Source organism: Aspergillus glaucus (assembly GCF_001890805.1).
Source record: "Aspergillus glaucus CBS 516.65 unplaced genomic scaffold ASPGLscaffold_2, whole genome shotgun sequence".
In the NCBI taxonomy this organism is placed as follows: domain Eukaryota; kingdom Fungi; phylum Ascomycota; class Eurotiomycetes; order Eurotiales; family Aspergillaceae; genus Aspergillus; species Aspergillus glaucus.
This window is the reverse complement of record NW_019170454.1, coordinates 905,892-932,219: the sequence shown is the minus strand read 5'-3', so window position 1 is coordinate 932,219 and position 26,328 is coordinate 905,892. Positions and strand designations below refer to the sequence as shown.

General features: G+C 48.2%; 13 protein-coding genes and 1 non-coding gene across 14 annotated transcripts; 6 read left to right on the top strand and 8 right to left on the bottom strand.

The window, feature by feature from the left end:
- Positions 1-1,186: 1,186 nt before the first annotated feature.
- ASPGLDRAFT_22096 (uncharacterized protein) lies at positions 1,187-1,852 on the bottom strand (the record flags this gene model as incomplete). Its single annotated transcript, XM_022543152.1, has 1 exon — positions 1,187-1,852. The coding sequence occupies one exon, from the start codon at positions 1,850-1,852 to the stop codon at positions 1,187-1,189; it is 666 nt and encodes a 221-aa protein (XP_022405261.1).
- A 796-nt stretch (positions 1,853-2,648) lies between these two features.
- On the top strand, positions 2,649-4,018 carry ASPGLDRAFT_141220 (DUF4452 domain-containing protein). The gene is made up of 2 exons (XM_022541725.1): positions 2,649-3,189; positions 3,317-4,018. Exons 1-2 carry the CDS (start codon positions 2,926-2,928, stop codon positions 3,629-3,631), a joined length of 579 nt encoding a protein of 192 aa, XP_022405260.1. The 5' UTR covers positions 2,649-2,925; the 3' UTR covers positions 3,632-4,018.
- ASPGLDRAFT_722452 (uncharacterized protein) lies at positions 3,926-4,253 on the bottom strand. Its single transcript, XM_022549601.1, has one exon. It carries the CDS (start codon positions 4,152-4,154, stop codon positions 3,972-3,974), a length of 183 nt encoding a protein of 60 aa, XP_022405259.1. The 5' UTR covers positions 4,155-4,253; the 3' UTR covers positions 3,926-3,971.
- Positions 4,254-7,975: 3,722 nt separating this feature from the next.
- On the top strand, positions 7,976-8,446 carry ASPGLDRAFT_97200 (uncharacterized protein; the record flags this gene model as incomplete). Its single annotated transcript, XM_022550602.1, has 1 exon — positions 7,976-8,446. A coding segment is annotated over one exon (471 nt), but the record flags the coding sequence as incomplete, so codon positions are not given.
- Positions 8,447-9,237: 791 nt separating this feature from the next.
- ASPGLDRAFT_63439 (proline dehydrogenase family protein) lies at positions 9,238-10,690 on the bottom strand (the record flags this gene model as incomplete). The annotated part of the gene is made up of 3 exons (XM_022548658.1): positions 9,238-10,045; positions 10,095-10,584; positions 10,618-10,690. 3 exons carry the CDS (start codon positions 10,688-10,690, stop codon positions 9,238-9,240), a joined length of 1,371 nt encoding a protein of 456 aa, XP_022405257.1.
- Positions 10,691-11,325: 635 nt separating this feature from the next.
- ASPGLDRAFT_117531 (Zn(II)2Cys6 transcription factor) lies at positions 11,326-13,037 on the top strand (the record flags this gene model as incomplete). Its single annotated transcript, XM_022539879.1, has 5 exons — positions 11,326-11,365; positions 11,412-11,432; positions 11,491-11,607; positions 11,645-11,863; positions 11,911-13,037. 5 exons carry the CDS (start codon positions 11,326-11,328, stop codon positions 13,035-13,037), a joined length of 1,524 nt encoding a protein of 507 aa, XP_022405256.1.
- Positions 13,038-13,079: 42 nt separating this feature from the next.
- ASPGLDRAFT_117085 (NAD(P)/FAD-dependent oxidoreductase) lies at positions 13,080-14,425 on the bottom strand (the record flags this gene model as incomplete). Its single annotated transcript, XM_022539837.1, has 2 exons — positions 13,080-14,178; positions 14,226-14,425. The coding sequence occupies 2 exons, from the start codon at positions 14,423-14,425 to the stop codon at positions 13,080-13,082; spliced, it is 1,299 nt and encodes a 432-aa protein (XP_022405255.1).
- A 344-nt stretch (positions 14,426-14,769) lies between these two features.
- ASPGLDRAFT_79082 (L-glutamate gamma-semialdehyde dehydrogenase) lies at positions 14,770-16,764 on the bottom strand. Its single transcript, XM_022550002.1, has 4 exons — positions 16,585-16,764; positions 16,065-16,537; positions 15,063-16,012; positions 14,770-15,010 (listed from the first exon to the last, which is right to left on the bottom strand). The coding sequence occupies exons 1-4, from the start codon at positions 16,702-16,704 to the stop codon at positions 14,838-14,840; spliced, it is 1,716 nt and encodes a 571-aa protein (XP_022405254.1). The 5' UTR covers positions 16,705-16,764; the 3' UTR covers positions 14,770-14,837.
- Positions 16,765-18,165: 1,401 nt separating this feature from the next.
- ASPGLDRAFT_722024 (uncharacterized protein) lies at positions 18,166-19,109 on the top strand. Its single transcript, XM_022549598.1, has 4 exons — positions 18,166-18,367; positions 18,432-18,588; positions 18,657-18,769; positions 18,836-19,109. Exons 2-4 carry the CDS (start codon positions 18,465-18,467, stop codon positions 18,932-18,934), a joined length of 336 nt encoding a protein of 111 aa, XP_022405253.1. The 5' UTR covers positions 18,166-18,367; positions 18,432-18,464; the 3' UTR covers positions 18,935-19,109.
- A 184-nt stretch (positions 19,110-19,293) lies between these two features.
- On the bottom strand, positions 19,294-20,103 carry ASPGLDRAFT_117739 (syntaxin family protein; the record flags this gene model as incomplete). Its single annotated transcript, XM_022539901.1, has 1 exon — positions 19,294-20,103. The coding sequence occupies one exon, from the start codon at positions 20,101-20,103 to the stop codon at positions 19,294-19,296; it is 810 nt and encodes a 269-aa protein (XP_022405252.1).
- A 620-nt stretch (positions 20,104-20,723) lies between these two features.
- ASPGLDRAFT_63434 (putative TRAF-like signal transducer) lies at positions 20,724-22,134 on the top strand (the record flags this gene model as incomplete). The annotated part of the gene is made up of 2 exons (XM_022548657.1): positions 20,724-21,248; positions 21,328-22,134. 2 exons carry the CDS (start codon positions 20,724-20,726, stop codon positions 22,132-22,134), a joined length of 1,332 nt encoding a protein of 443 aa, XP_022405251.1.
- Positions 22,135-22,605: 471 nt separating this feature from the next.
- On the bottom strand, positions 22,606-22,678 carry ASPGLDRAFT_t15. Its single transcript has one exon. It is a non-coding gene; the product is annotated as a tRNA-Lys (tRNA).
- Positions 22,679-23,023: 345 nt separating this feature from the next.
- ASPGLDRAFT_42158 (uncharacterized protein) lies at positions 23,024-23,373 on the bottom strand. Its single transcript, XM_022545552.1, has one exon. The coding sequence runs from the start codon at positions 23,214-23,216 to the stop codon at positions 23,040-23,042; it is 177 nt and encodes a 58-aa protein (XP_022405250.1). The 5' UTR covers positions 23,217-23,373; the 3' UTR covers positions 23,024-23,039.
- Positions 23,345-24,323, top strand: ASPGLDRAFT_721925 (uncharacterized protein). Its single transcript, XM_022549597.1, has 3 exons — positions 23,345-23,520; positions 23,640-23,836; positions 23,898-24,323. Exons 1-3 carry the CDS (start codon positions 23,442-23,444, stop codon positions 24,156-24,158), a joined length of 537 nt encoding a protein of 178 aa, XP_022405249.1. The 5' UTR covers positions 23,345-23,441; the 3' UTR covers positions 24,159-24,323.
- Positions 24,324-26,328: the final 2,005 nt, after the last annotated feature.

The following is a 26,328-nucleotide window of genomic DNA, read 5'->3' as shown; positions in this document are numbered from 1 at the left end:
AGCTTTCCCCAGTCAGCATCGCCAGCGTCGAAGCCCCGGGCTTTACTGCACTGCACCGAATTCCATCAAAGGGCGAATCGAATTTTCTTGGTTATTTTGTGGAGAATCGGCGATTGTCATAAAAATAGAATGTTTGGTTTGCTGAATATGTTGGTCCATTGAGGATAGATGCAGAAAGGACTTGCATTGACGCTATCTTGAAGCTGTCCGATCTTGGAGTTTCTTTATTGGCAGTATGAGAGATGATTCCTGCAGTAGACGTGCAGGAAGTGGCTTCCAACAGGCTGATGGGTTCTTAGTTCCTATTGGCATTGGCTTCAGCGCCGTAGCGCTGCGGTCTTTCTACTTGGGCCTGACGCAGGACAGAAAGGAAGGACTTGGATAATTTTACTCAGTGACTAGAATATTGGCTGCAATTGAGGGGAAGTAGTCCCGTTTTGGAAATGGACTGACGCGGCTCTACACATGAAAGCGGCAATATGGACAGAAACACTGATGCATAAAGTGTATAAAAAAAAAAAAAAAAAGAAAAAAAAAAAAGAAAAGAAAAGAAAACAAAAAAGAAAGAAAAAAAGAAATGTTTTCTATATGGTATTTTGTTTCTAGTATGGAGTATGGAATAGAGAAATAAAATGCGTTGCGGTTTATGTTGAACCGAACACGACGCTCCGGTTATACATAGCCAACCGCCCCCTGAGTACGAATACGAATACATAATCAGAGCGTTTCCTGAAACACTAAACCCTTACGCCTAGACCAACGGAGTTTGCATCTGTGTAGTGCTTGACTATTGAGATTCGGATGTATGCGTCTTCACAGACAGACATATACTTGAGACGGGTATTGCAGAATCCGATACGTGTGGCGGAGTTGTGATTGGATTGGTCTAGCGCTTATGCACGTATCTAATGTCAAGGTCCCTGATGATAGTACATAATCGAATACGGGATACCCCTTATCGGATGTCATCCTTAACGAGGGGTCAGCGGCGTGTCCGTAATATCACAAATACAGAAGAGATCGATAGCGGACGAATAGATCTTCCTACCCCTATCACGGGACAACGATTGAGTTCGACTAATCCGGCAATCTTCGAACATCAAAAGAGCGGTGACATGAGCGGATGGCATGCGCAGGACACACCAGGAACAACTTGTCGAAAACGCCACCGTTGTGTGACCATGAATCATGGGGGCCATGTGTGCCCCATACAGACGCCAGAGGATTTGAAGAAGGATTGTGCATGAGGCGATGTTTTGGTAACCGGGCCTCCGGACCAATCAGGGTCCACGGAGATCTTCAGACGGAATCGACTCCATTTCTGCATTCCAGCCTTTCCAGGCTCATTCCATATTGCAAATAGTACTCTGTACTCCAGAGTAGTAACAACGGGGTTGCCCAAGGTGCCACCTCGCCTACAGACTATGTACTCCGGAGTACTCGTGGTTGATGTCTCCTCCTGTTTCATCTGTTGATCATAATGTCTGGGGAAATGGTTCAACGCCCGGGCACATTGTGACCCAAGCAACTCCTTGACTGCATCTGTAGAGCACTCCGGGAAGACCGGCCCTCCGTTGACGCAGAGAAATGTCCGAATTCGGATCAAAGCAGCACGCACCTGAACAGCGTCGGTTCCTGATTCGACAGGGTGTAAGATGCCTGACAATCTCGCCACACTACTTTTGGGAAGGAGGCGCTGCAAGGCGTGCAGAGATCTGCTGATCCAAGCGTCGTCATTGGCCGTGGAGAGCAGGGCCAAGTGGCACGATGATTTGGAACGAGTCCGACGGGGTGTACTAGCCACTTGCGTACTATCTAGTCTGCCCTGCCACTTTTTACTGCCCTCCTGCATAGTGTACAGTGGACAGGGCATACGTGGAAGCATGCCGGTTCTCGGAATAATGCGACATGCCAGGTCAACACCACTACCCTACATAGTACACTGTACAAGGACTTTGTACTCCGTACAGAGAACGGAGTGTAGATAGGATTGTTGAAGACATGTCTCCCGTAATAAGGCTCATATTGCAGTCGTATTATCATCTCCACAGTCAATCCAGACTAGTAATGCTAGTGCATAGTACGGGGGAGTACGGAGAGTATCGTCATTTCAGGGGGCGAGGCACCTGCCAGACTAGTCAACGGCCGTAAATAACACCCTGCATGACAATACCATACGTGGATGCTGACGCTAGCGGGCATCGACCGACAGCGACTAGTCCTCGATTAGAAAAGTCTTGCCTCCATAAACGTCATTAATTACCACTAAGGTAGCCGCCATATCTCCACTTTGCATCAGTCGGTTTCCCTATTGGTAGCCCGATGATGAACTTGCCACTAAGGCAGCCGCTTCCTAAATCGTGATTGGCTGCTAGCTGGCTCCTAAAACTGGTTGAATACCTTAGCGCAAAAAACACAACAAACAAAAGTGGAGATTGAATGACAATACCATACCCGCTTTTAAGGAGACATCAGAATGGAAGACAGGCAGAAGAGACAGGAAGGTGACGGTAAGGTATGGTAACGTGCTGGTCATATTCCTTGCTGGGATCCACCGACGACTCCGCCCCAGCCGAAAAGAATAACAACATTACCGGCAGCCCCTCTTGCTCTGTTCTTTTGCTTTTCGCTTCTTTTCTGTTGGTCCCGCCATTTTCTTCTTAATTCGTACGATCTCCATCCCACAACGCTGTCCTTCGTCTCTCCCTCTTTCTTCTCATTTCTTGCTCTTTTCACTCCTCGAATTCCATCCTTTCCATCCTTCGCTTATCCATCTCCTTTTGTTCTAATTCTTCTTTTTCTCGAACGCTTTCTCCCTTTTCTTCTTCTTGCAAATATCTTTCCGTATATTCAAACGTTGTTGTTCTTCTTCTTCTCCCCCGGTACTTCGCATTCAACGCTCTACCACTTCTACACATCTTCAATATGTCGACCTTCTTCTACGGCCAACAGCACCAGCACCCTCACGTCGCTCACATGCAAAATAACCACCACGGAGGCCGCTCCCGGAGAGGACCCAAGATGGCCGCCCAGAACACCCAGCAGCGCCAGTTCCGCGGAGTCAAGAGCATGAGAGAACTGGCTGAGGCTCCCGCAGTGTCTGCCTTCCGGGCCAGATTCGAAGCTGGGCGGTCTTTTGATTTGGATGACGATTTGGAGTTTTGCCCGGGTCTCCTGACCGAGGACGATGTATGTGCTTCACCGCTCGGGATTACCACCCCCGTACATTCTAGTAGAAGAATGGCCTTTTTATCCCTTTTAAGGGAATATAAACGAAGGGAATTAGTGAAACAGATCATTGACATTTGTTTTGCAGCTGCATTCCATCCACTCCGCCTCTTCCGATCGCTCGTCGCTGTCTAGCGGCTCTCCCGACACCTCTCCCCTCCAACACCAGATCCAGCCTGTCCAGCAGCAGGTCACTCCTTCCATCTCCTTGTCTCCTGCTTCCGCCAACTCCTACGTCCACTCGGGTGTTACTGGTAACCCCGCTCAGATGAACTTCCAGCAGCCATCTTCCGCCAGGACCCGCAAGGTTATCCCGATCGTCAATCCTGCCACCGGAATGACCTTGACTAGCCCTCCCACCTCCATCTCTCCATCCATGATGCACAACCAGCGTCGGTGGTGAGATCGTCCTAGGTACTAGCGTCAAGCCGGCTTCTAGTTGGGGACATATCCTGCCCTTGTCTCGCCTCCTGCATCATCGGGTTTCTATCAACCACGGGTCTTGTTTTTTTCGCTTTATTGATTTTCTTTCAGTCGACATAAATGTCTCACTATACCACGACTTGACCGACAGATTACTTTCGCCCTCGTTTTTCACGAAAAAGATAAAGCAGTGTTTCATTGTATATACAACCTTCTATTCCGGATGACGACCTCTTTCTTCGCATTAGATTATCTGCGATATCTCGGCTTTCTGCGAGCGACGGCGCCTGCGACTTTCGATTTTGCTGCATTACTCAAACTCAGTGATACCTTTTTTTTTTTTTTTCTTTTTTTCTCGGTTGGCAACCTTTGTTTTTCTTTTTCGTCTTTTTTTTTTTTTTTTGACCTGGAGGATTACCGCGATGATGCTTGGAGCATGTGAAAGTGCTGGGCGCATATACCCTTGGCTTGGAGTTGTCTTGTGCTCTCTGGCTGGCCACCATTTTACGATTCTTTGCTAAATATTCTTTGGATCTTGGGTTATTTTACTTGGGCGGAGTGGATTTTGTTTTTGCATTGGGAGATATCTAGAAAGGCGGAAACGATATACGTCTGCATTGCTTTGGGATGTGTTGACCTTTTTGACTTTGCTATTCTTGCTTTTGCTTTGCATACCTTTTTTATTTGATTTGTTTGTTTTCATGTATATGGATTGGAGATGGGTGACTACGATTGCTCATTACTTTTCCTGCCACCGGTTCCGTGGCAGATGGGTCTGGTTTGTTGTGAGAAAATCCCGGTTGGATGCGGAGTTGATTGATGTCTTTTGGGGGTCGCTCGTTAATCGCGAGTTTCGACCATTTGCACTAAAATTGTGTTGTTTCAATTTGATGTGTCGTTGGTCGACCATCTCTTTCGATTCGTCTTCCGCGTTGACTCGCTTGGATTCTTCATGGTATATTTTTGTGTCTTTTTATATTTTATATTTTTTCTTCTGGGAACTCCCGAGGAGTACGATGCAGTGTATGATTCTTTTATATTATTTCGGGGAAATCTGTCATTCTCATTGCATCTCTTTTGTCTATATTGCTTTTTATCTGAAATATGAATACATAGTCGTCCACTGAAATGATGGCATACTAAGCGGAATTACTTTGATCCGGTCGGCGTACATTGCCCTCGTCTTTGTTTTGTCCCTCTCGTCGACCATCATCCTGTTTTCTCTTCATCATCCCACTATCTATTGACACTTCTCCGCTATTCCGAGGACTGACATACAATCGACAACAAATCAGTTCCGTCAACAAAGCTTTGCGCTCGAAATAGTCCGTCCACATCTCGTTGCTTATCCGTCAATGGAAAACTAATTCTACAATTGCGTTAGAGCTTGTATTAGAGTTTCTTATTCTAGCTATAACACAACCTTCCCCTGTCAGAGTTCTACCTCCTTGTCTTTCCTGGCTCCTACTTGTCTATTTATTGGTAGTGCTGGCAGGGGCGCATACGACTGGCTTGACATCGCCGTCGGACTCCAAGGGCATATCGGAGCTCGATGGAAAGAAAAGGGGTCCCATTCATGGAAATACAGAGTCAGTGATGCCAGGTCTGGCTGTTTGATGGCTTATGTTGATATGGATCTGACAGTAGAGAAGTTCCAATTTCGGACATTGACCGGTTGGTATTCTAAAGGAGTTAAACCCTAAAAAGTGACTGGTTCCCTGACAAGCGGATGACATATGTATCAGTTTGTTGATTAGTTTATTATCCGGGTCTCTCATTTAACTACAACAGATTCAGCTTCACCTTGCATTATAGATCATTGGAACCAATGGCTCTCTCCGCAGACTTCTCTCATTTGACAAGTACATTGTACAGGTTACTCGCGTGCACTTTCCTGTCCCACAAGACGGTCCGCTCCCACTACTTGCTTCATGTCGGAATAGTTGCAGTGGCTATTATTCTCTGGGTCAAACGCCCGGGACAGGGAGTCCCGATTGTGGGAGGCGAGGATCCAGCCGCCATCAAGCAAAGCCGAATTCGATCCATACACGATGGCATGAGTATGCTTCAAGAAGGCTACCAAAACGTGTTTCGCATCGGCTGAGATAAAGGCTGTTATTGCCTATATAACATGGAACTATGACTTTCGATTTCCAGAAGACCGACATGAGCGGCCCCCAAGTTTGCTTTTTGAGATACAGAATCTGCCCAATCCGACAGGGAGAGTTATGTTCAAACGCCGAACCTAGAGGATGGCCTTGAGCAACATCTACCACTGAGCATATGATTCAATCAATCGTTTATTATCTGTCTACAATTAGATATAAAGCCGCGTATCGCCCCCGTTGTCCGATTCCTTCATCGGGTCGCCGCTGTTCCTCACGCACATCCAAACATCAGGAGCTGCCGCCTGTTCTTCAAGCATGGGCAGAACAGCAAGTCAAATCCGGCAGATGATGCTGTGTTTCAAGCCTGAAGCGATGAGCACCATGCTGCATGATGCCGCGCATGAGGTCTCGCCGCAGCGACTGTGGCAGGCGTTTTTGGGCACGCAGCATACATTGGTAACGTCTTGGTTATGGTTTCATGTGTATCAGGTAGACTTTGTGGGCTCTGAGCAACAGCCATGATATGTGCACGCGGTTATGCCCAAGATGAATGGTTGTCTTCAGGTGATGGATTCGGGGGTGGATTATGGGGGCATCGATGTCGCTTTGTATCTGGATGCAGAGGCGATGGGAAGGTTTTTGTTGGATAAGCAGTTACATATTTGATCAGATTAAACACAACTATTGGCTGTGTTCTACCTTTTTGTCTTGTCTCTTGCTCGTATGCTCGTTCCTCCCCAGGAGTTCGCTTTATACGATTTGACTTTCATCCACAAATATGGCAGCAGACGCAATCATGCTACACTCCACTATCAAACAGCGAGATTCAGGCATAATGCAAGCACAGTACCATGACAAACTAACTAGTTAGTTATCACATGACATGACATAAGCACCATGCCTGCTTCGCGTGTCGCGAAGTATTATTGCAGTCTCCACGATAATACATACCTTTGGGCTATATGCACTTCTCTCCACTACGATTTCTTATCTACATAATGGAAGCTTCGTTTTCAAGCCTAAACTGTCATTCATCGCGACTGACACCCGAATGAACTCAGTTGTCAGCGTTGATAAAGCAACTCATCCGTATCGCCCTTGAAAATGTCGGATACTGATCCTTATAGGAAAATCGTGGAAGAGCATGAGTCTAAGCTAAAACAAATCGAAGAGGAACGCAGAAACGCCGAAGAAGGACGGTGAATTGCTGAGGAGAGACGAAGGGATGCTGAGAAGTAGTCGAGACAGACGACATTTGCCGAATTCATCGAATACTGCCACCTTTACTTTTCAAAGCCTATTCAGTTTCAGAGGAATCCGACCCTTGCTACCCAAGGACCCTTGACAAATCCAGCAAACCGCTTTCATCCGACCTACCTTCGCCAGTGGATTGATTTTCCCCGTCTTCAGCAGGAAGTGTACAGCAATGTGTGTTCGCTGTTTCATAGTCATCAAGGATCCCCTTTCGCGCCGTTCACTTCCCGCATAAAATTAAGAGACCTGGGGCGTGGTTTTTGTCGCCGCATCTTAGCCAGTGAGAGCGATGTTCAAATCCTTGGACGTATGACCATCGAGAACGATGTCAGGCACATCCTCGCCGGGCTACAGTCTATTCCAGGATCATCGAACATCTCTCCAAACAATGTCAGGATATCATTCGAAAATCATTCAAGTGTTTTGAGTGAAACTCTCGATGCCCAAGGAGGAACGACACGGTCCAAAACAATGCCATGTTGCGTTCATCGTGAAGTGAACGGCAGAAACGAGCTGCTCACGATTATAGAATATAAACCGCCACACAAATTGTCTCCCGAGCATTTACGCGCTGGTCTTCTTCTGATGAACCTGGTAACGGAAATCGTTCAGAGCCCAGGAGTACCAGTCAGCCATGGGGAAAGATTTTAATATGTCGCAGATATGAAGGTCGCAGCTGTTGTAATGTAAGCGTTTGATGTTATGATCAAAGACGGCGTCGCATATGCTTGTGTGATGACTGGGGTTGGACAGGTGCTTCTTCCATGTAGCAAAGGACGATCCTGAGACTCTATACTACTTCTTGGTAGAACCTAATTTAGACGTTGAGGCGATAAAAGCGACGCATGGGGATGATGTCTGGTCATCTGGACGACCCCGATCTTCCTGGACCACTACATTCGTCCCCGATTCCTTATCTAGATGGCCACAACAGAATTGAACGGCGGGCCCGGTGTCCACCTCAGGAAACACGGGAAGAGTTGGATTACTGTACGCAAAGCTGTCTCCTGGGTTTACATACCAAAGGCGAACTAGACTCCCAATGCCCAAATATCGACCGCCATCGCCTCTCACAGCCCACAAACCGATACTTAATCGACCAATCCGACCTGGTACGTCTTCTGAAACAGCAACTAGACGCCCGCCCAGATTACTACTGCGAACCACATAGTCCCCCAAGCAGTAAAGGAGTCCCTCTAAAAATCACCCTAATACCACACGGCTACACATTTATCGGCAAAGGAACAACTGCCACCCTATGGCTCGAAATACGCCGCGAAGCCGACGTCTACCAAGTCTTACGCGCATGTCAAGGCTCCGCAGTCCCCGTATTCCTCGGCACCCTCGATCTACACAAAACATTCCTCATGCACCCAAGTACATGCATTAGGCATATGCTGCTGTTATCGTATGCGGGTGATCGGTCGATCTCACATTTTATTTTATTTTTTTTATTTTATTTTTTAATTCTGATAAAGTGTTAGTACAGAGTAGAAGAAGAGAAACAGTCGGCACGGGAGATTCGGAAGCATGGGGTGCGGTATCGGAAGCTGCTGTTTGGGCCGTCTAATAATTTGGAATTCGAGGTTGGGGCGCGTTCAGATTGTTGGGTTGCATCGATCGCAATTGGTTATTCCGAAACTGGGCTCGGGGGGTTCTGGGGGGTTGAGGAAGCGGTCGCTGGGGTAGGGGGTTCGCGTGAGAAAAGGGTTCGTGGTGTTTGAGGAGGGGAGGAGAATTCTCGAGAAGCCCACTCTATATTGGTCTTTATTTGTATATCCATGCGTTTGAACTTGGTCACAGTGAGGGGTAGAAGCTGTATGTACAGTCGTTCTCGCTTATGTGCACATCTTATAGCGGAGTTATTGATGGGGTATCATGGGACTAGAGGTTAGTCTACGTGATTGCTAACTACTGGTACCATTCATCTCTACGGAGTACATAGATGAGTAACATCTAGATTTAGCTAGCGTGGCAAGTTGCAGTTTGCGGGGTTCAGGTCGTATATCACTCCTAAGGGCCTTTTCAAAAAGAGGACATTCGCACCGGGGAGCCTTCCTATTGGCACATCATTATCAGAGGGATTGAAAAAAAAAAAAAAAAAAAAAAAAAAAATCCGGGGAAGTTCTACGATCTGATAAGGTTATATGTGGGGCTGCGGATAGACTAACCATGTTTTAGCGTCTGCGCTAGTCCAAGTTTATTTCTTATCTACTCTGTAGCACTAACCACGCAAAACCCCCAGAAATCTCCTCTTCACCTCCGCTTTCAACGCTTGGTGTTCCGAATCTGTCCGTGCCACTGCATCCTGATTCTCCATTGCCCGCCTCACGAGATACTGCAAACATTCTCCCAGACTTCCCCACGTCAAGCACTTGTAGACTCCCGGGGACATATTGTTGTGGCCCTTGACTTGCAAGAGACCGTAGCTTACACCATCGGCCATTCCCATTAACTGTCCGTACTCCACATTGACGGTGGGGAGTTGCGCGATCATCCGAGTCTGGTGCAGGTGATGAGCGGCCATGACACTTTTATAGTTGTGAGATGCCAGGAAAAGGTCCGTAGGCGGGAACGCCTTTGCGTTCTCCCCACCGAAGCCCATAAACCGTCTGGACAGCACACTCTGCACGATAGTATCATACGCCGTATCAGTCTCCTCTTTAGTATCATGGATCAAATTCCTCGGGTCCGAGCCCATGTATGCCCCGCGAACCAATTTCAAACCGAGAATGAACCCTTCGCTCCCGGCTGCCTGCATGTGTGTCGCGATAACGTCTGGTGTAGCTTTCAGGTAGGCCTGGTAGGTATTGTACACGACTGTTCTGCCGTCTCGGTTGTACTTGCGCATCAGGTCGAGGGTCCATGAGTAGATTCCGTCGAGGAAGGCGCGTTGTTCAGCATCCATTAGGATCCGGGCATTCTTTTGTACGACGCGGCGGCAGATTTCGTCGAGGGCTTCGAGCATTTGAGGTGGTGGGGGTGTGTTGGTGGTTAAGGCTTGGTTGACTTGGGGGCCGGCTCCAGTCAATCTACTATTGTTAGCGAGACAGCAAAGTAGTGAGGGGAGGGTGAGCTCACTTGAGTGCCAGGTAGTCACCTTCGTCAATCATGTCTATTGTTCTTAGTACGCCGTCTGTCCAAGCCTGGATCATTTCGTCCCTTTCCAATGCTTCCACTTTTTCATTGCTCTCTTCCTTTTGTTTTGCTATGCGGTCATCCCGGGTAGTCTCCCGGGCATATGTCAAGATAACACCCCGTAGTCCTGTATCTTTGAGCTGCCGTATAGTATCTCTCACTTGACCTTCCACCTCACCCGCACAAAAATGGTCATACAAAGTTCTCTTCAGAAAACCATGGATGAACGGGTTTCTATCCACATTGAACAAAGGACCTTTTGCTTTCGTAAGTAACATTAGAATCGACAAAGACGGGACGCGGAGGATCCAATTGGAGGATATTGTGGTGACCAGAAGTGAGCGTAGTAGCACGTTGGTCGGAATGATAGAGTGAGCAGGCGGCTTGGTCTTGTGGTCGATTGCTGAGGGCTTGGATGTCTTGTGCGGGAGACCTGCTCCTGGGATCAAGGTGGAGGCAGTCGAACCTCGACGGACTTGGAACTTTGACAAATGGTTTCTGATTGCTGTGAAGGCAGCGGCGATTTTGTTTCTGAGCATGTTGTCGTGTTGTTGAATGGACAATGGATGGAATCAAGATGTCCAGGTGAGGGGGGCTCTTTTCAATGTATAGTTCCCATACATGCTGCGGGGTACATTAAGACTAGACTAGGCGACAAGGCGTTGCATTGTAGCACTAGGGTACGCGATAACAGTGATCATCACATTAACCCTGGTGCATCAGGGATGGAGTCCGACTCCAGTTGTGCTTCGGATTCGCTCCCGAGGAAAAGTTCGCTCTCTGGCGGACTCTGAGGGGCTCGCTACTCCATAGTGTCACTGATAACGGCTTCCTTTGGTAGTGGGACCTGTTCCGATGCGGAAGCTTATGCCGAGTTTAGGGTCATCTGGGGATGGAATTGATATCCTGATAAGGAAAGTGATGGGAGTACGAGAACATCTTGATGTCAGATTCCATCTGTATCTAATCTAGACAGAGAAAGCTAGACAGAAAGTAAGGCTGGAGTAAGATAGATCAGTGTAAAGTACCTCCGTATAGATCAAGATACCTGATTCGGTTAGCGCAACCCCGCACATGACCACGATAAGTCAAGGAATTCCACAGCAACGCTGTTCACATTTCCGTTACATCCACGGCAACATCAATCGCTATCAGATAATATCAATCATTTACCATGAAACTGCGCAGTCGAACTGGTTGCTTGGCCTGCAAGAGTACGTCCAATCCACGATACCAATAGTTTATTCTAACAGATGACAGGTAGAAAGCGTCGATGCGATGGTACAGCTGTCCCTGGCTAGTGTCGGCTATACTGAACCAAGCTGACCACTTGAACTAGAGGAGCGGCCATCTTGCAGGAACTGTCTGGTGCGAGGGGTCGTGTGTCCGTATCTCACTGAGCCGTCGCAGTCGACCTCGTTGCGATTCAAGATTAGCCGATGTATGTATGTTTTATGTTTGCTTGGTTTGTATTAGCAGCTGATGTGTTCTAGGCGATGTTCGGTGGAAGTCGCGTCGAGGAGATCTGCTATGGCACTTTTTAAGTGTTTCTTCTCGGGATATGAGCTTGTTTTCTACCGAGCATGTGTCATCAAAGGATAGGTCTGAGGTCGACAACGTCTCGCAAGACTTTATTGGCTCTCTCAGGCCTGGGCTTTCGATAAGTCCGTTGGGAGGATGCGGCATCCTTGAGAAACAACTCTTTCAATATTGTACGGTGGTCCAATGAGAGATAGGAAAACCAACTAACTGGATGCAGATCTAGAAGTTATTTGCAAGGTTCGAGTCTTCCAAGATGACCAAAGCAACCATTTTCGATCTCTGGTTATCCCATTTTGCTACGGACAACGGCCGCTATTATACGCTGTCCTTTCCCTAAGCGCCAATGACCGTCGCGCAGAGACATACCTCGATTACGAGAAGGTCTCGTTATCGTACAAATCGCAAGCCCTCTGCTTACTTCGCGAGTCATTGACCGATATGCATTATGCCAACGAGACCCTCATAACATGTGTTATTCTGTGCTCTCTAGAAATTGCTTCAGGCTGTCGACCAGACTGGGTTCAACATGCACAAGGCGCCTTTGCTATCATCGATAGTTTCGCCAACCTCCTTGACCCACAGATACTCTTCTTCGTGTATAGCTACTTCCGTTTTCGTACCGTTTTCTTCTTGACAACGAGTTCTCGCGAGCAGGTTGATGATAGCTCAGACAGCATTTCAACTCTACAATGTCCTTCAGAAATAGGACTAGACGTTGACCTTGGCTCGGATATCCGGGACAAAATCCAACCTCATATGGGCTGCTCCCTCAGTCTACTTGATATCATAGCAAAGATGACCCGCCTGGTTCAACGGAAACGGCATCTACGCCAGAGTGGTCGCAGTTCGTTGACCTGCGAGGAGGACTTGCGATGCCAGGCTATGTCCATCCGCAGCCAACTGGACTCGCTGACTGAGGAGAATCCTTCTGCTAGTGATTACCTAGCAACATGTGCTGAATGTTTCCGCATGGCAGCGGATCTGTTTCTACAACTGGCGTGTGATATCCCGCCATGCCAGCCGGCGCTGCAAGAGCAACTTGGCCGCTTGTTAAATCGAATTGGGCAGGTGATCCATGAGGGTCAAGAGAGACAGCTGTTTCCCATGTGGCCGCTTTTCCTCGCTGGATGTCTGTCGAATACGGATGAGGATCGTTTACAGGTGCTGGACTACTTTTCTGTTCTTTTGCACCAATGGCCTATCAGTAACATCCCCATGGTACGTGAAGCTACAGAGACGATTTGGAAGTCGCGAGATTTGAATGTGGAAGAGGACCAGAGCAAGAATGGCTTTGATTGGCAGATAATAATCGAACAGATGAACTGGAAACTAGCATTATCATGAATCAAACAAACAATCTCTCAAACTAAACTAAGCCTGGACGCATCACAACTTAGACAACTTCTTAATATCCGCAAACTCCCTCGTTTCCCCAAGCCGCCAACTAACATCCCCCTTCCCATCATCCTGCCCCTTCCCCTCCTTCCACTGCCACCTAGCAACCCCCTGCCCCCCCTCCTCCACCAACCCCTTCACCCACCCCCCCGCAATCGGCAACATCTTAAACAAATGCCCCGAATCCCCCGACAACATCACAACAGACCCCTCCATCCCAGGCACATAATCAACCACAAACTCCGAATCCCTCGTATCCGCAAACCAGCACAACTTCTTCCCCACAAGCTCCCTCCCCTCAAACCCCGGCAACGCCTCCCTCAACAACCGCCGAATCCGCCCCTCATCCTCAACCGGCAAAACATCGCTCTCCGCAAGTGTCTTGGGCGGCAATGATCGTCCAGATACGGGATCGGTGTTGACATACCCCCCGCCCATGGGGCAGATCTTAAGCCAGTTGGTGACTGGGTCCGGTTCGAAGAAAAAGCCCAGGTCGCGGGCATAGGTTACGGGAATGTTGCGCAGGGCGGAGGTTTCGTCGTCGGTTAGGTGGATGTGTGCTAGGGACCAGGATTTCGCGACGATTTGGGATGCTGCGGTGGGGATGAGGGTTGCTGCTGCGGCGCCGGTGGCGACGATTGTGAGGGTTGTTGGGATTGTGGTGCCGGAGTGGGTGCGGAGGGCTGTTATCTTTTTGCTGTTGGGGGAGTGGATTAGTTCGGTTATCCAGCCGCGGTCCTTGCCGAGGATGAATTTGACGCCGTTGGCTGCGGCAGCCTTATATACCGCGAGCAAAGCATTAGATGCATGGGCATAGCCCGCTTGGCGGTTGAAGTAGCCTTTCCAGCCGGGGAATTGGCCGTCGTATTGCCAGGCTATGTTGCGGATGTCCTCGCGGGTAGTAATATCCTGGATCTGGCCCTTGTATTTGGGATGGTCGCGGACTGTCGCGAGGAAGCGCGTTAGAGTATCGACTGCTTTCTGGGGAGCGGAGCCGGAGACTAGGTGTAGGAATCCGGTTTGGTGGTAGTGGGGTGCGTAGAGGGGGGTTTTCCACGCTTCGATTGCTTTCTGCGCAGTGTTAGCATTTCTGTGTGCATTTAATTAATTAAGGGAAGGGGGCGTACAATCGTCAACTCAGTATACCACGGATCCTCATACTCAGCCCTCACGATCTTATTAAGATCAAAACCGGCCGACGAGCGAGGCGGGATCTGGTCATCTTTTTCAAAAACAGTGATATTCGTATATCCATCACTGGCAAGTTGAAGGGCAGTGGAGAGGCCGAAGACGCCTGCGCCAATGATGGCGATGGGAGCGGATTTAGAAATGGGCATTGCGACTGTATGTCAAAATAAATTGAATGAATTGTTGGCTCTGTGTTTGATGGGGGAGGGATTGGTCTTTATATGTACGTTTAGCTAGATCACACTATATACAAAAGGTTAGCTCGGTTCCAATATCCGGGTGGTGATACCCATGGCGCAAGTTGCGGTGGGAGGATAGTCTATGCGACGCATTCCATGATGCGGGGGTGCAACGTTGTCTATGCAGAGGATTGGTTTAATTAGCGGGATGGGCAATTTGTGGTTAGATTATGCGATGGGATAGCTATTGGCTGGTTATAGCATATATTTTTTTTTTTTTACCCGATATAGATATAATGAAGCTATACAATAAAACGACTGACAATTGCATTGCTAATGTTTGCTTCTATGTACACCTTATTGTTCATCCTACGCTAGCTAATTACTCATTGCTAGGGTATTTGTATCCATCCAGCGGGAAAAATTCCTCCTTAATCGTCCGAGGACTTGCGAATCGCAAGAGCGCATTCGGGCTACCGGCCTTGTCATTTGTTCCACTGGCACGGCTTCCACCAAACGTTTGCTGTCCGATAAGTGCGGCTGTCGTTTTGCAGTCTACAAATGTTAGAAGGAGATAGTCCAAAGAAGAGGGGAAAGATAAACTCACTGATATAGAAGTTTCCTGCCGAATACCGCAGTGTATCCTCAGCCTCTCGGACGGCTTTCCGATCCGCCGCAAAGACAGCACCCGTTAGGGCAAATCCGCCGCCGCTTTTGTCAATCTTTTGCAGGATGGACGACCACTGGCTATCCGGGTAGACGTATACTGACAAGACTGGTCCGAAAACCTCTGTGTTGAACAGTTCGTGGTCGATGTCGTTAGCCCGGTAAACAGTCGGGTGCACGTAGAAGCCCGTCGAGTCATCGTAAGTTCCACCTGTGATCAACTCCAACGACGAATCCTTGTTGCTAGCATCGATAACGCCCTTGATCCTCTCAAAGGAGCCCCGGTGGATGACAGGTCCCATAAATGCATCCAAGTCCTTGTCGGGAGATCCAATGGTGATAGTCTTCGTTTCCTCCTTGAGCTTGGACAGGAACTCCTGAGCCCGCGACCCAGGCAGATACAATCGCGATGTAGCTGAGCACTTCTGTCCTTGGTACTCAAATGCACCTCTAATGGTATGGTAGACAGCGCTGTCGACATCTGCCGTCGGATGGACGAGGTGGAAGTTCTTACCGCTAGTTTCGCCAACCAGGCGAGGGTAGTCGCGGTAAACCTTCTTGCCGATATTCTGACCGACCTGGCTGTACAGCGAGCGAAAGACATCTGAGGAACCTGTGAAGTTCAAGCCCGCGAATTCGCGGTGGGAGAGTACTGTGTTTGTGATTTGTTCGGCGTCGCCGGTGACGAATTGGATCACGTTGGGAGGCAGGCCAGCTTCGAGGAGGATCTTGTAGACCAGGGTGCTGGCGTAGACGTTGGACGGGGAAGGCTTCCAGACCACGACATTGCCCATAAGTGCGGGGGCGGAGACTAGGTTGCCTCCAATGGCTGTGAAGTTGAATGGCGAGATGGCGTAGACGAATCCTTCGAGGGGTCGGTAGTCCACTCGTCTAGAAGAATTAGCCTTGTAGTCACTAAAGGCAATGGTTTAAAGGAACATACGTCCACATCCCCTCACTTCCACGATCCGGCTGCTTCTCCAACAATTCAGCAGCCAAATTGCAGTTCAAACGGAAGAAATCCGCCAATTCAGCCGCAGCATCAATCTCCCCCTGCCAGACATTCTTTCCCTGTCCCAGCATCGTCGCAGCGATAAGGTCATACCGGTACTTGCCAGTCACAAGCTCCGCAGCTCGCTGAAAGATAGCAACTCGATCGACGAAAGGCGTATTTTCCCATTCCTTCTTAGCACCCAGCGCTGATTCAATCGATGCATTGACTTGCTCCGAAGTCGCAAGCGGATAGTTGGTGAATGTGGTAGCGTGCTCGGATGGAATTGGCTGTCCGATGGTATTTGAAGCGGATTGCGCTTTGCCGTTGACGAAGAATGGGCTTTCGAGGGGTAGTTGAGACTTGAGGGTTTTCAGGGATTTTTCCAGTTGTGCTCTTTCGGGTGATCCTTTGATAAAATCAAACTGTGCTGGTTAACTCTCCTCCTCTCTGGCCTTATTATTGTACTCACGTTTGGTTCGTTTCTGGCCGCTGGTAGTCGAAAAGGCACGGTTGCGATACTTCGTGCTTGGATTGAGGGTAGGCGCAATGTGCGCGCAATTGGCAACTTAGTAGGGATTCTGGGCAACATTATCGGGTATACCGTGAGCTACTTGAATGTAAAAATAAAGAAAGACAATTTGATACATTTAAATCGCAGCAGCAGCTCTAATATAACAAACCATGCAATCGCATAAACTAACCATGGCTGATCAGATCCGCTAGATAAGATACATGTGGGGTATTCGGGTGGTCTAACCGAGAATCCACCAACAGCATTGTTGCGGATGGCTTTCCGTCACGGATGACCTTCCGCAATAGAATCCTCTACATTGTTCCTTCAATGCCACAAGTCATAACTTCTCCTCACTGAGTGCTTTCTAGTCAACGCTCCCACCTCCCAGCAGAGATCTGTCCGAACCCCAGGTGTTACAAAGAGGGGAAGCGTTCGGGGATCAATGTAACATTGGAATCAAGATTCGGCCGCATCTTCAGCATAGATCTAGTCTAGTGGAAGCCCATGGAGCACGATAAGACGTTCATACTTCTTGAGCTGCCAGATACAACATGCGCGATCATATCATAAAGCTGCAGGCACAAAAAGTCGACCCGAAATAACGGAGCATAAAAGGGACATAACTTCTGTAGACAGACCGTTCACATAAAACGATAACGGCGGTTACTTTACATGGCTGTTCTCCGTTATGATATTGGTTCTCATTCCCAGCATACTCACACGGGCTCGATTCGAAAAACCATCAAGAAAGTAGCAGCCATGTAATTTCGCTATTTTCTTGAATGTTGGTCTATTGTAGAAACACAACAATATTCTGTGTCCCAGGCGGATTAAGGCTTGATAGTATGAAGCCAACCGTCGAGTGTCTTGTAAACCCAAGTCTCTTGTAGAACTTTGGAGATATCTGGCTGTCAACAACAAGACACAGGCTGTGGTGCTCGGAAAGCGCAAGGGTTTGTCTTCAATGCATCTGTAGGAGGTATGATAATCCTCTTAATTTTCCCAGTGCGATAACATCCATGGATTTCAATTGTTGAAGACATGTCCAATCGGCGATGTAGCAGCAAGGATCCTCCACCCTATGGAAAGTATGGAAGCTAAAGAGAAAGCCCAAGGTGCAGCATCTAGCATGATGAGCCGCTTCTAGATGCAAAGCACTTGTAGATACAGCTACACTAATGGTATAATATATAATATTCGTGAATGTATTTTCACAACACATGGCGGATGTGGAGCCCACGCTCATACCTCAAGATATGAACACTTAGCCTACAGAACGTCATGATAAGCCCCATATAAATATAACAGGCCAAGTCAATCGTGAAACGACAATCTAATCCATTCACTTCGTCTATGTTCTCCCTGTCCATCTCCCCCACTGTTATTCTCGGCCATGGACTGATGATGTCATGCTTCTGGGCGGCCTCAACCTCCAGCAGAATAATAAGCCGCAACTCACTTACCCTCAAGGAATACCAGGGGTAACCTAGATATAATTGAAGCCTTGTTTAACAAAGCTTTAGCTATAATAACCGAAAAAGAAGAAAATCGCATATAAATAGACGTTCAATGGCGAAGAACTCCGTCTGCCCGGCGCCGGTTGAGTATGTCTGACGTCATGCTTTACACCACGGCGATGATTCGTAATAATCGACTTTCTCCTGGTTAGCCTTGGATCTTTTCTACTTTAAATTGACTCTTCGCAGAGACTCATGTGCATACGAAACTATACTATTTGGTATGTCAAGCCCAGTCCATCCGATCTATACGAAGCCGGAACTGACCAGACCCTCGCCACGCAGATCTAAACGTTTTACTACATTCCAACAACCACAATGTCTTTCCTCGCCTCTACTCGCGCAACTCTCGGTCCCCGTCTCACTTTCCGTCCTACTCCCGCATCCCTTTCTGCCCTCCACACCTCTCCGGTAAGGTTTTCGTTGAAGGAGTCGGATACCAGTGAGTCGAACACCTGACGCCATTGCACAGCAAGAAAGGAAGAAGTAGATGCTAACAACAAGTACTAGACCGCGATGATCTGAGCAACGTCTACGAAGCTGAAAAGGAGCACCAGGCCAAAGATCGGAAGGAGGGAAAGGCACACTGGAAGCAGGAATTGGCCAGTAACAGTGAAGCTTCGGTATGTGCTTTCCTACATATGCTATTGGCTGTAAATATAAGAAGGATATATGCTAACAATGCGCAGGTCAAAGCAGACCGTGAAGAAACCCAGACCGACGCCGAGAACATGGAGAAGCTGCAGCAGCGTACAAAGGATTCTCCCAGAAGTTCCCATGGCCTTTAAGTTTGAATGATTGGGGGTGGTTATTATTTTATTATTGCATTATAGTTCTGTTCTTACTGGGTCAGTCAGACTGGCATTTTTCTTAGGAGTCTTGAGGTTTAATATCTACGGTTTTCTGCAAAGACGGTCTTGGCAGAGTAGTATCGTATATGTATTGACCTTGTAAAAGCGGAGTATCAGTGACGTCGTAAAGAGTGTATCAATAAATGACCATAGCAGCATAACGTCCCAACGCCTATATCTCCCATAAATAACCTCTTCGGAATGAATAAACACGATGAAAGAACAGTTCTCAACGCCGTACCCTCCCAGAATCACATAACAGTAGTTCGTGTCATCAATAAGCCCAAGTAAGGAACTCACTTCAGAATAACAATCAGGATAATCAGAATGATAATCAGACCAACAATTGTCATCAGACTCCAATTGTCTCCCGCACTTCTCCGGACCTTATCCAGCCCTTTTTTCGCACGGTCCAGCCGGGTCTGATGTCTGTCCACACCTTCGTCGACCTCATCCAACAATGCGATATGTCCATCCAGCTCATCACCAATCTGAATACTCAATTGATGCTGTCGTCCGATCGACTCCCCCAGGCGGTCTAATTGGTTGTCCTGGTCACGAAGCACCTGCGAGTGGTACGCATGTACCTGCTGATTATCCATACCAGATTGGTCGACTCCCGGGGGTGATGGCGAGTCACGGTATGGCTGGAATAAATTGCGACGGTTCGGATCTTCATCTTCATCTGCGCCCGCGGCCATGAATCGAACGTTCTTGGAAGGCGGGTGCTGTGGGACGGGCTGTTTCAAGTCGGGCGATGCATTGTTTGCCCTGGCAAAGTCGGAAGCCAGGGCCGGGTCATTGGGTGAATTCAATGTGGCACCAGCACTACCCTCGCCGTGGAATTGGATCGACAGGTCGCGGAATTGAATGCGCAACTGATCGAGTTGGTCTTTCCAGTCCGCCGCGTCCTCATCATTTGCCTCCTCCAAGCGCCGTTGTTCTGCCTCCGCTGCTTCGATTCCTTCTCGTAGAGACTCTAGTGATCGGGAGATCTCTCCATCTTGGCTATTTGACTCGAGGCTTAGTGAAATGGCCCGTTGTCGTTCCAGAAGCGAGAGCTTGATATGATCTGCGAGGAGAAAGAGCTGGGGGGGGTTCGTCATCGCGGAGTCTCAGTATCGTAGATTGACAGGCAGGATTTGTATGCGACAGGTGAAGGGGGGAGTGGGTTTGTGATGGCTCGAATCGCACTGGGCAGCGATGTGCGCGGTAAGGCTCCGATGCAGCAGAAGAACAAGGGATGGCGATCGTTGGCGGATGTACACGTCGAGCAGTCAGACGTGTGAAGAGGATATTTCCTCGGGCAGTAAGCAGCAAATAACAAGTGTAACCGACGACTCTATGGAGAGGTGAGATGGTGAAGATGACGCCGGAGATGATGCAGTGCCGGCGACGGTGATAAAGCCGCGATGATTGGCCGGGGATTGATCTGCCGCCTTCCGCTTCCGCCGCCGCCAAAACCCCCCGCAAGAGACCGGAAATGCTCCATCTTCCCGACTAACACAACAACGACGCTCTACTGCAAACTTGCTGCACGAACAGGGGTCTTGCAGAAGTACGCCTTGTATGCCTCGTTTTGGGTACTTCTGGGTGTTTATGATCTTGTGTTGGCCTCCGCCACCAGCCCTCGGTACCCCTCGACTGCACAACAGACGACCTTCTATCTGAGCAGCAGCCGGAATTTCAGAAACTCAACTAGCATCCAAAGCTTCGATCCGTGACGATGGATCTCGAAGAACTCCTCCTGGTGGAGTCCAGCTGCACTGACGACGAGATCGTAGATCTCCGTGCATTGGACTACGTCTCCGGCTACGACACCCATCTCATGTGTCCGATATGCCACTGCGCCCTAATACGCCCAGTACGCTTGCAATGTGATCATGTGTTCTGCCAGAAATGCCTGGGTTCCGCCGTTACCAGTTCCTCTGGCAGAGACGACTTTACATGTCCGACTTGCCGCACACCGACACAAACTGTCTACACAGATGTACCTCGACTTTTGATCAATATGTGTGATGACCTCCGGGTGAAGTGCCCATTTTTAGGGGAGGGATGTACGGAGATAATGGCCAGAGGCCACGTCGAGTCACATGTTGACAAGTATTGCGGCTACAAACTTCTGGATTGTCCGAGTGAGACTTGCGACAAGAAGACTCGGAAAAAGGACCTCGACTCGGATGGTAAATGCGTGCATGAGCTCCTCCAGTGCTCTCATTGTGAGGAGGAAGTCATGGAGCAAGATTACGAGGTGCGTCATACTTTGTAACGAACTCCTTTTGGACCTAGTACTAACGGGATTTTTCGGGATTTAGGACCACCTAAACAAGAGTTGTCTGCGTTTCGAAACGATGTGTCCACACTGTCAAGTAATGACATTGCAGAAGGACTTAAGAGAGCATATCGACGCCTGCCCAGATGCTATTCATTCCTGCACGGCGTCGAAATATGGATGCCCTGTCAAAATCAAACGAGCCGATATCGTCATGCATGAACAAGCATGCCCGTTGATCGCGATGGGGCCATACTTTGAAGCTCAGAACACAAGACTCGATTCTCTCGAGTTAACGATGCGGCATCTACAACAACGAAACGAGATTTTCGAGGACGGATTCGCCAACATCCGCTCCACTTTGGTCGACGCTTCTCGCGCTACGCCTGGGCAAACTAATAGAGACATTCTGGTTGAAGGCCAAACGGGATCGTCCGACTCACAGGAGGTATCCAGTGACGGCTCCCAGTCCAACAACCCAACAACCTATCTCCTCTCCCTTCACGAATCTCTCCGAGAGGAGGTCGGACAGCTATCGCACGCAATTACAGACCTTGACGCACGCGCCAGTATGGCAATCATGAACGAATGTCTACGAATTAAAGAGGACATGGCACATACCAACGCCGCCGTCAACAGCATGCGGATGCAAGTGCAATGGCTCATGAACCCGCGTCTCCACCAGGGAGAGCGAACATCTAGCGTACGCGCCAACGATACGAACGATTCCAGGACTGGACAGCTGGGATCGTCCACTGCATCTGCTACATCCGCCTCGCCCATACCCGGGCCGAGTAATACATCCAGGCCGGGTTTTCGACCGCGGAGACTTAGCGATAGCGCACGGGAGGGGACTAAACTCTAGTGTTGCAGGTCTCGCTTACTTCTATTTGCATGTTTGTTTTGCTTTGTTTGTCTACGACACCTCATGATTTACGACGATGTATACGATAGATGGCGGATCCCTGGGTCGGGAGTAATCATGGTATATTGTACGCTACGCATCGAGTTTGATACAAGTTTGTGTGCTCTGTATATGTTGGCAGTCTTCACATATTACAAATGGGATATGGTCATTCATTAGAATTTAGATATACGATACTACCCCAATTTCATAGTGCCAGGAGTGATCAATGGTCGCTGGCAACTGATAGACTTCCAAATATATATCTGTCGCAGTAGTCCCAAGCTCAGCTAATTTCTCCCCATAACCAACTCGACGAGACATGAAATTCAAAAAAAAATTAAAAGAAGACAAAAAACCATCTTGAGCACAAGAGCGTAAAAACAAAAAAAACAAACAAAAAAGTGATCAATCGTGATCGTCTTCTGAAGAAGCCGAACGCGGGGGTCGAACCCGCAACCTTGAGATTAAGAGTCTCACGCTCTACCGATTGAGCTAGCCCGGCTGGGCTTGTTGAAAGCGTCTTTTCATAGTGTACTATAACCTATTAAAACTACCAATGCGCTTGGTAACTTTTTGTGGAACCCGATTTATGGGATCGTACCAGACATGAATTAAAGAGATGGAAGTTAAAATGGATGAGAGTCACAATGAAGTAGTTATTAGCGAATATGTCGTGTATCTTGTACTTGTTATAACTACAACTACTTACATACATACATGACCTATAGTTCTAGGACAAAAGTCTACTCCATTTAACGATGTGACGGTTAGCAGGCGGCCGAAAAGGGCTAACTAGTTACTTCGGCGGCCGTTCTAGGAGTCCTGCTAACCAACTCCAGTCTTGGCGTCAGATGAGCATATTCCTACGGCCACAGGCTTTCCCTCCACGCCAAGCCACGGGTTTCATGTCCTTTGACGCTAGTCTCAAATGGGACATTTGTTGCTATTTTGTTCAACATCATCGATCTAGACGTTCTCACTGCGGTCGCTGCGGAGGGGAGCCCTTTGTTTGCCAGTTCCCCGCGGGCTGTGTCGACCATGGCGCCTTGCTCCCAACCAGTCAGATCTGACGACAGAGAATCAGACTGATGCCAGCTCTGACCTGACCGAGATCTTTTCAGACAACGGATCTGATAGTGACTCCACCAGTGACCTGGAACTCGATAATGAGGATTCGGATGATGAAAATAAACCTGGCGATGATATCTCTGATGATGAGGGCCAGCTGCCTCCTGAACACTATTTGGCCCAAGCAGAGAGCTTGAATGTCTCCCAGCTTCAACAGCAGCGGTATAGCGACGGCACCCAGGAAAGACTTGATGAGACCTGCATGTACTGGAATAGGTAGATAACTCTCTTGACCCTCAGGCTATGTTGGAAGCTCATCGGTGGCTCCCTGGCAGATATTGTCAGTACATTGGTGTCGACTCGGTAGTCGGTGCAGCACTGACAATGCATCTCAGACTCAAATGAGACAGTCTGTTTCCTGTATGCATTTTTTGGCTGGTGGTGCGATATCCATCACAGCAAGAATGGTTGGCACTGCCCAGGCATTGGATACAAGAGCTCATTTGAGTCATTCTGGAAGTTGTGGCATCTTGTTCTGAAACAGGAGACGGCGTCAGGACTGAGCAAAGGTATAATTGTCAAGGTGCAGGGTGTGAGTATATAATTCCCCTCTGCTCTAGTCAAAGAAGGAACAGCCGCTGAGGAATGTGTAGGTCATTGCCATTGTCACCAAAGAGAAAGGCCTAGAGATCGACCAGCGGCCAAAGAAAAACATGTATATTGAAAATGTTGCTGAGTTTGCACGCGCTCTCTTGACCACTACTGAGATGACATTTGACTGCAGCTGGCAGTGCATTCAGATCCTTTTCTTCTGTCAGCTCACAGCCATCACTGCAAGCTGTCCAGGGACGCTCCTCCACCTTCGCTATTGGGACATAGCTGTCACGGAGCAGGGATTCTCGCGAGCTGTATAGCATGTTGATCACTTTGGCCTGTTTGGCGTAGGACATTCACTGAGCATTCGCTTAAACCCATCACACACACTAGATAGCTCGTCGCCGGCAGGCCTGCCTTTTTCCTTTCTCTCCTCATGTAGAATTTCGTCAGATAGTCTACCAATATATATTCATATTGCTCGAGACCGTCACAATAGCGCTCACCCTGATCCGAGATCCAGAAGGCGGATGCCCTCGTCTGTTTATTTTCTTGAAGCCGGACTTCACGAAGAGGTGCCTTGGGAAGAAGGCTGCGTAGGTGTTCTCATTCTCCTTGGGAGCCGATTGGCTGACGGAATTGGATAGGAATGAGTTTAAAATTCCAGAAATCATCCTTGATCCAACTCTGGTCCTCAGTCCACAATTCCTTGTCCACCCACCAGTTGACTAAAATCCAATTCACCTAGGTTGACACTTTCTAGTCCCAGGCAGGAGAATCTCTCCTGGGCTAGACTTTCCTGCATTGTCAATTTGTCATTCATCTCATTCTCAGACACTCCCTGCTCAAGCTCCTTCAATTCAGGGGTTGTGGACTTAGTAGGACAGTTCTGAGCAAGGTGTCCATATTCCTGGCAGTGGAAACATCTACTTCTTTCATCAATCAGTCACAGTTGGTTCCAGTATGGGGCTCCACTGAGCCAATGTTTCAGGGAGGGGTCAGTTCCTTCCTGATGGTGGTTCCAGGTTGATTATTTCCTTTCATGGTCTCCTTGTTGGTTGAGTTAAAGTTCTGATTCTTCTGAGTCCAGTGATTGATGATCTCAAGGCAACTGGTAGTCTGGGAGACAGCACTGGAGAACTCTTGGAAGGTACTGTCCTTGGTTTTGTCAGAGATGCACTGTGTAAACGCCGGAGTGTAGGACTTTAGGTGTTTATATAGTTAAACGACCGTTTCGGCTACGAATCGTTATCGGATCGTTATCGTAGATATACCTGTAAGCAAAAAGGGTTTATGTAGGGTAATGAACGAATCGCTTGATTCTCTATCTATGAGCACAATAGTCTATTTGTACCTGAGCGTCTCGATGGTGTGCCGATAGCGAGCCCTTATCCAGAACTGTCGACGCTTTGGTAACGTATTCAACGGGCGAGCGGGTCACACGGGTGAGCAGGTCACCTCACTAAACATTTCGAATTCAAGTCGATTTTTATGCACCAAAACGCCATTATATACAAATATCAATATATCTCATCGATTAGGACAGTTATTTGATCTATGCCCTATTTCTTTACACCCCCCACACGTTGGTAGTCGTCGTTGAGCTGGTTGTAAAGCTGGCTCAACCGGTCGACGCGGAACGACTTCTTGAGCTATTTGAGCCTCAATTGGCAATGATATTAGCTCACGAGCCTCCTGAATTGATAGGCTGCCTTCATGTTCTAGCTGCCATCTAGACCTAGTACGCTTTTGTTTTTGCTTCTCATTGGCAGCAGGTAGATCATGGTTTTCTTTTGTAAAAATTGCAGCACTATGTAGCGCTAGTTCACACCCCTTGATTAGCTGGTTGAAAGCTCGATTGGTAGGGGTTGGTGATGTCTGTGAGCGTTTTTTCAATGCTTCTTTGATTGATGAAGCCTGCTTTTTAAGCTGAATAAGGTTATGAGGTGTTGTTAGTGACCAGGCACTGTCACGGGCTCGGAAACTAGCAGATAAAACGAATAATTTTCATATATGGACTAGGTAGCCTAACAACGAGAATATCGAATCTGGGAAAGAGGAAGAAAAGGAAATCTATCTGGGCGATGAACGGTCTTTATAGACATTTGTGTGGTGCGGCTTAAGCCCTTGTTTGCCCATATTGCTTGTATGGCATCGTTTGACATGTTGGCGCTGTTTATCTGGCGTTAAGCCGTCACAGTGGCCAGTCAAAAAGAGGAATGCCATGCTCATCAAACCAATTCTTAATAATATTGGCTGTATGTATGGGAGCATTATCTTGCATGAATTCCATACTAGATTCCCATATAACAGGTAGATAATCCTCAATAATTTCCAAATATGACCGTGAAGAATACCCTCTTCGAAGTTCGAGCAAATTCCTCATCCCGACTCATTTGATAGATTTCAGTATGGCCACCACCCCAGATCGCTGCCCAAATCATGATAGATATTCCTTTGCTTTTGGTGTATGGAATGATATGCTTTTTT

Coding starts and splice junctions, on each gene's coding strand:
- ASPGLDRAFT_141220 (XM_022541725.1), top strand. CDS start 2,926: ATGTCGACCTTCTTCTACGGCCAACAGCACCAGCACCCTCACGTCGCT. Junction 3,190..3,316: donor GTCTCCTGACCGAGGACGAT/GTATGTGCTTCA, acceptor TTTGTTTTGCAG/CTGCATTCCATCCACTCCGC.
- ASPGLDRAFT_722452 (XM_022549601.1), bottom strand. CDS start 4,154: ATGGTGGCCAGCCAGAGAGCACAAGACAACTCCAAGCCAAGGGTATAT.
- ASPGLDRAFT_79082 (XM_022550002.1), bottom strand. CDS start 16,704: ATGTTGCCCAGAATCCCTACTAAGTTGCCAATTGCGCGCACATTGCGC. Junction 16,538..16,584: donor CGGCCAGAAACGAACCAAAC/GTGAGTACAATA, acceptor TAACCAGCACAG/TTTGATTTTATCAAAGGATC. Junction 16,013..16,064: donor GGAAGTGAGGGGATGTGGAC/GTATGTTCCTTT, acceptor TAATTCTTCTAG/ACGAGTGGACTACCGACCCC.
- ASPGLDRAFT_722024 (XM_022549598.1), top strand. CDS start 18,465: ATGTCTTTCCTCGCCTCTACTCGCGCAACTCTCGGTCCCCGTCTCACT. Junction 18,589..18,656: donor GTTGAAGGAGTCGGATACCA/GTGAGTCGAACA, acceptor AACAAGTACTAG/ACCGCGATGATCTGAGCAAC. Junction 18,770..18,835: donor CCAGTAACAGTGAAGCTTCG/GTATGTGCTTTC, acceptor AACAATGCGCAG/GTCAAAGCAGACCGTGAAGA.
- ASPGLDRAFT_42158 (XM_022545552.1), bottom strand. CDS start 23,216: ATGGTCGACACAGCCCGCGGGGAACTGGCAAACAAAGGGCTCCCCTCC.
- ASPGLDRAFT_721925 (XM_022549597.1), top strand. CDS start 23,442: ATGTCTCCCAGCTTCAACAGCAGCGGTATAGCGACGGCACCCAGGAAA. Junction 23,521..23,639: donor ACCTGCATGTACTGGAATAG/GTAGATAACTCT, acceptor AATGCATCTCAG/ACTCAAATGAGACAGTCTGT. Junction 23,837..23,897: donor TAATTGTCAAGGTGCAGGGT/GTGAGTATATAA, acceptor AGGAATGTGTAG/GTCATTGCCATTGTCACCAA.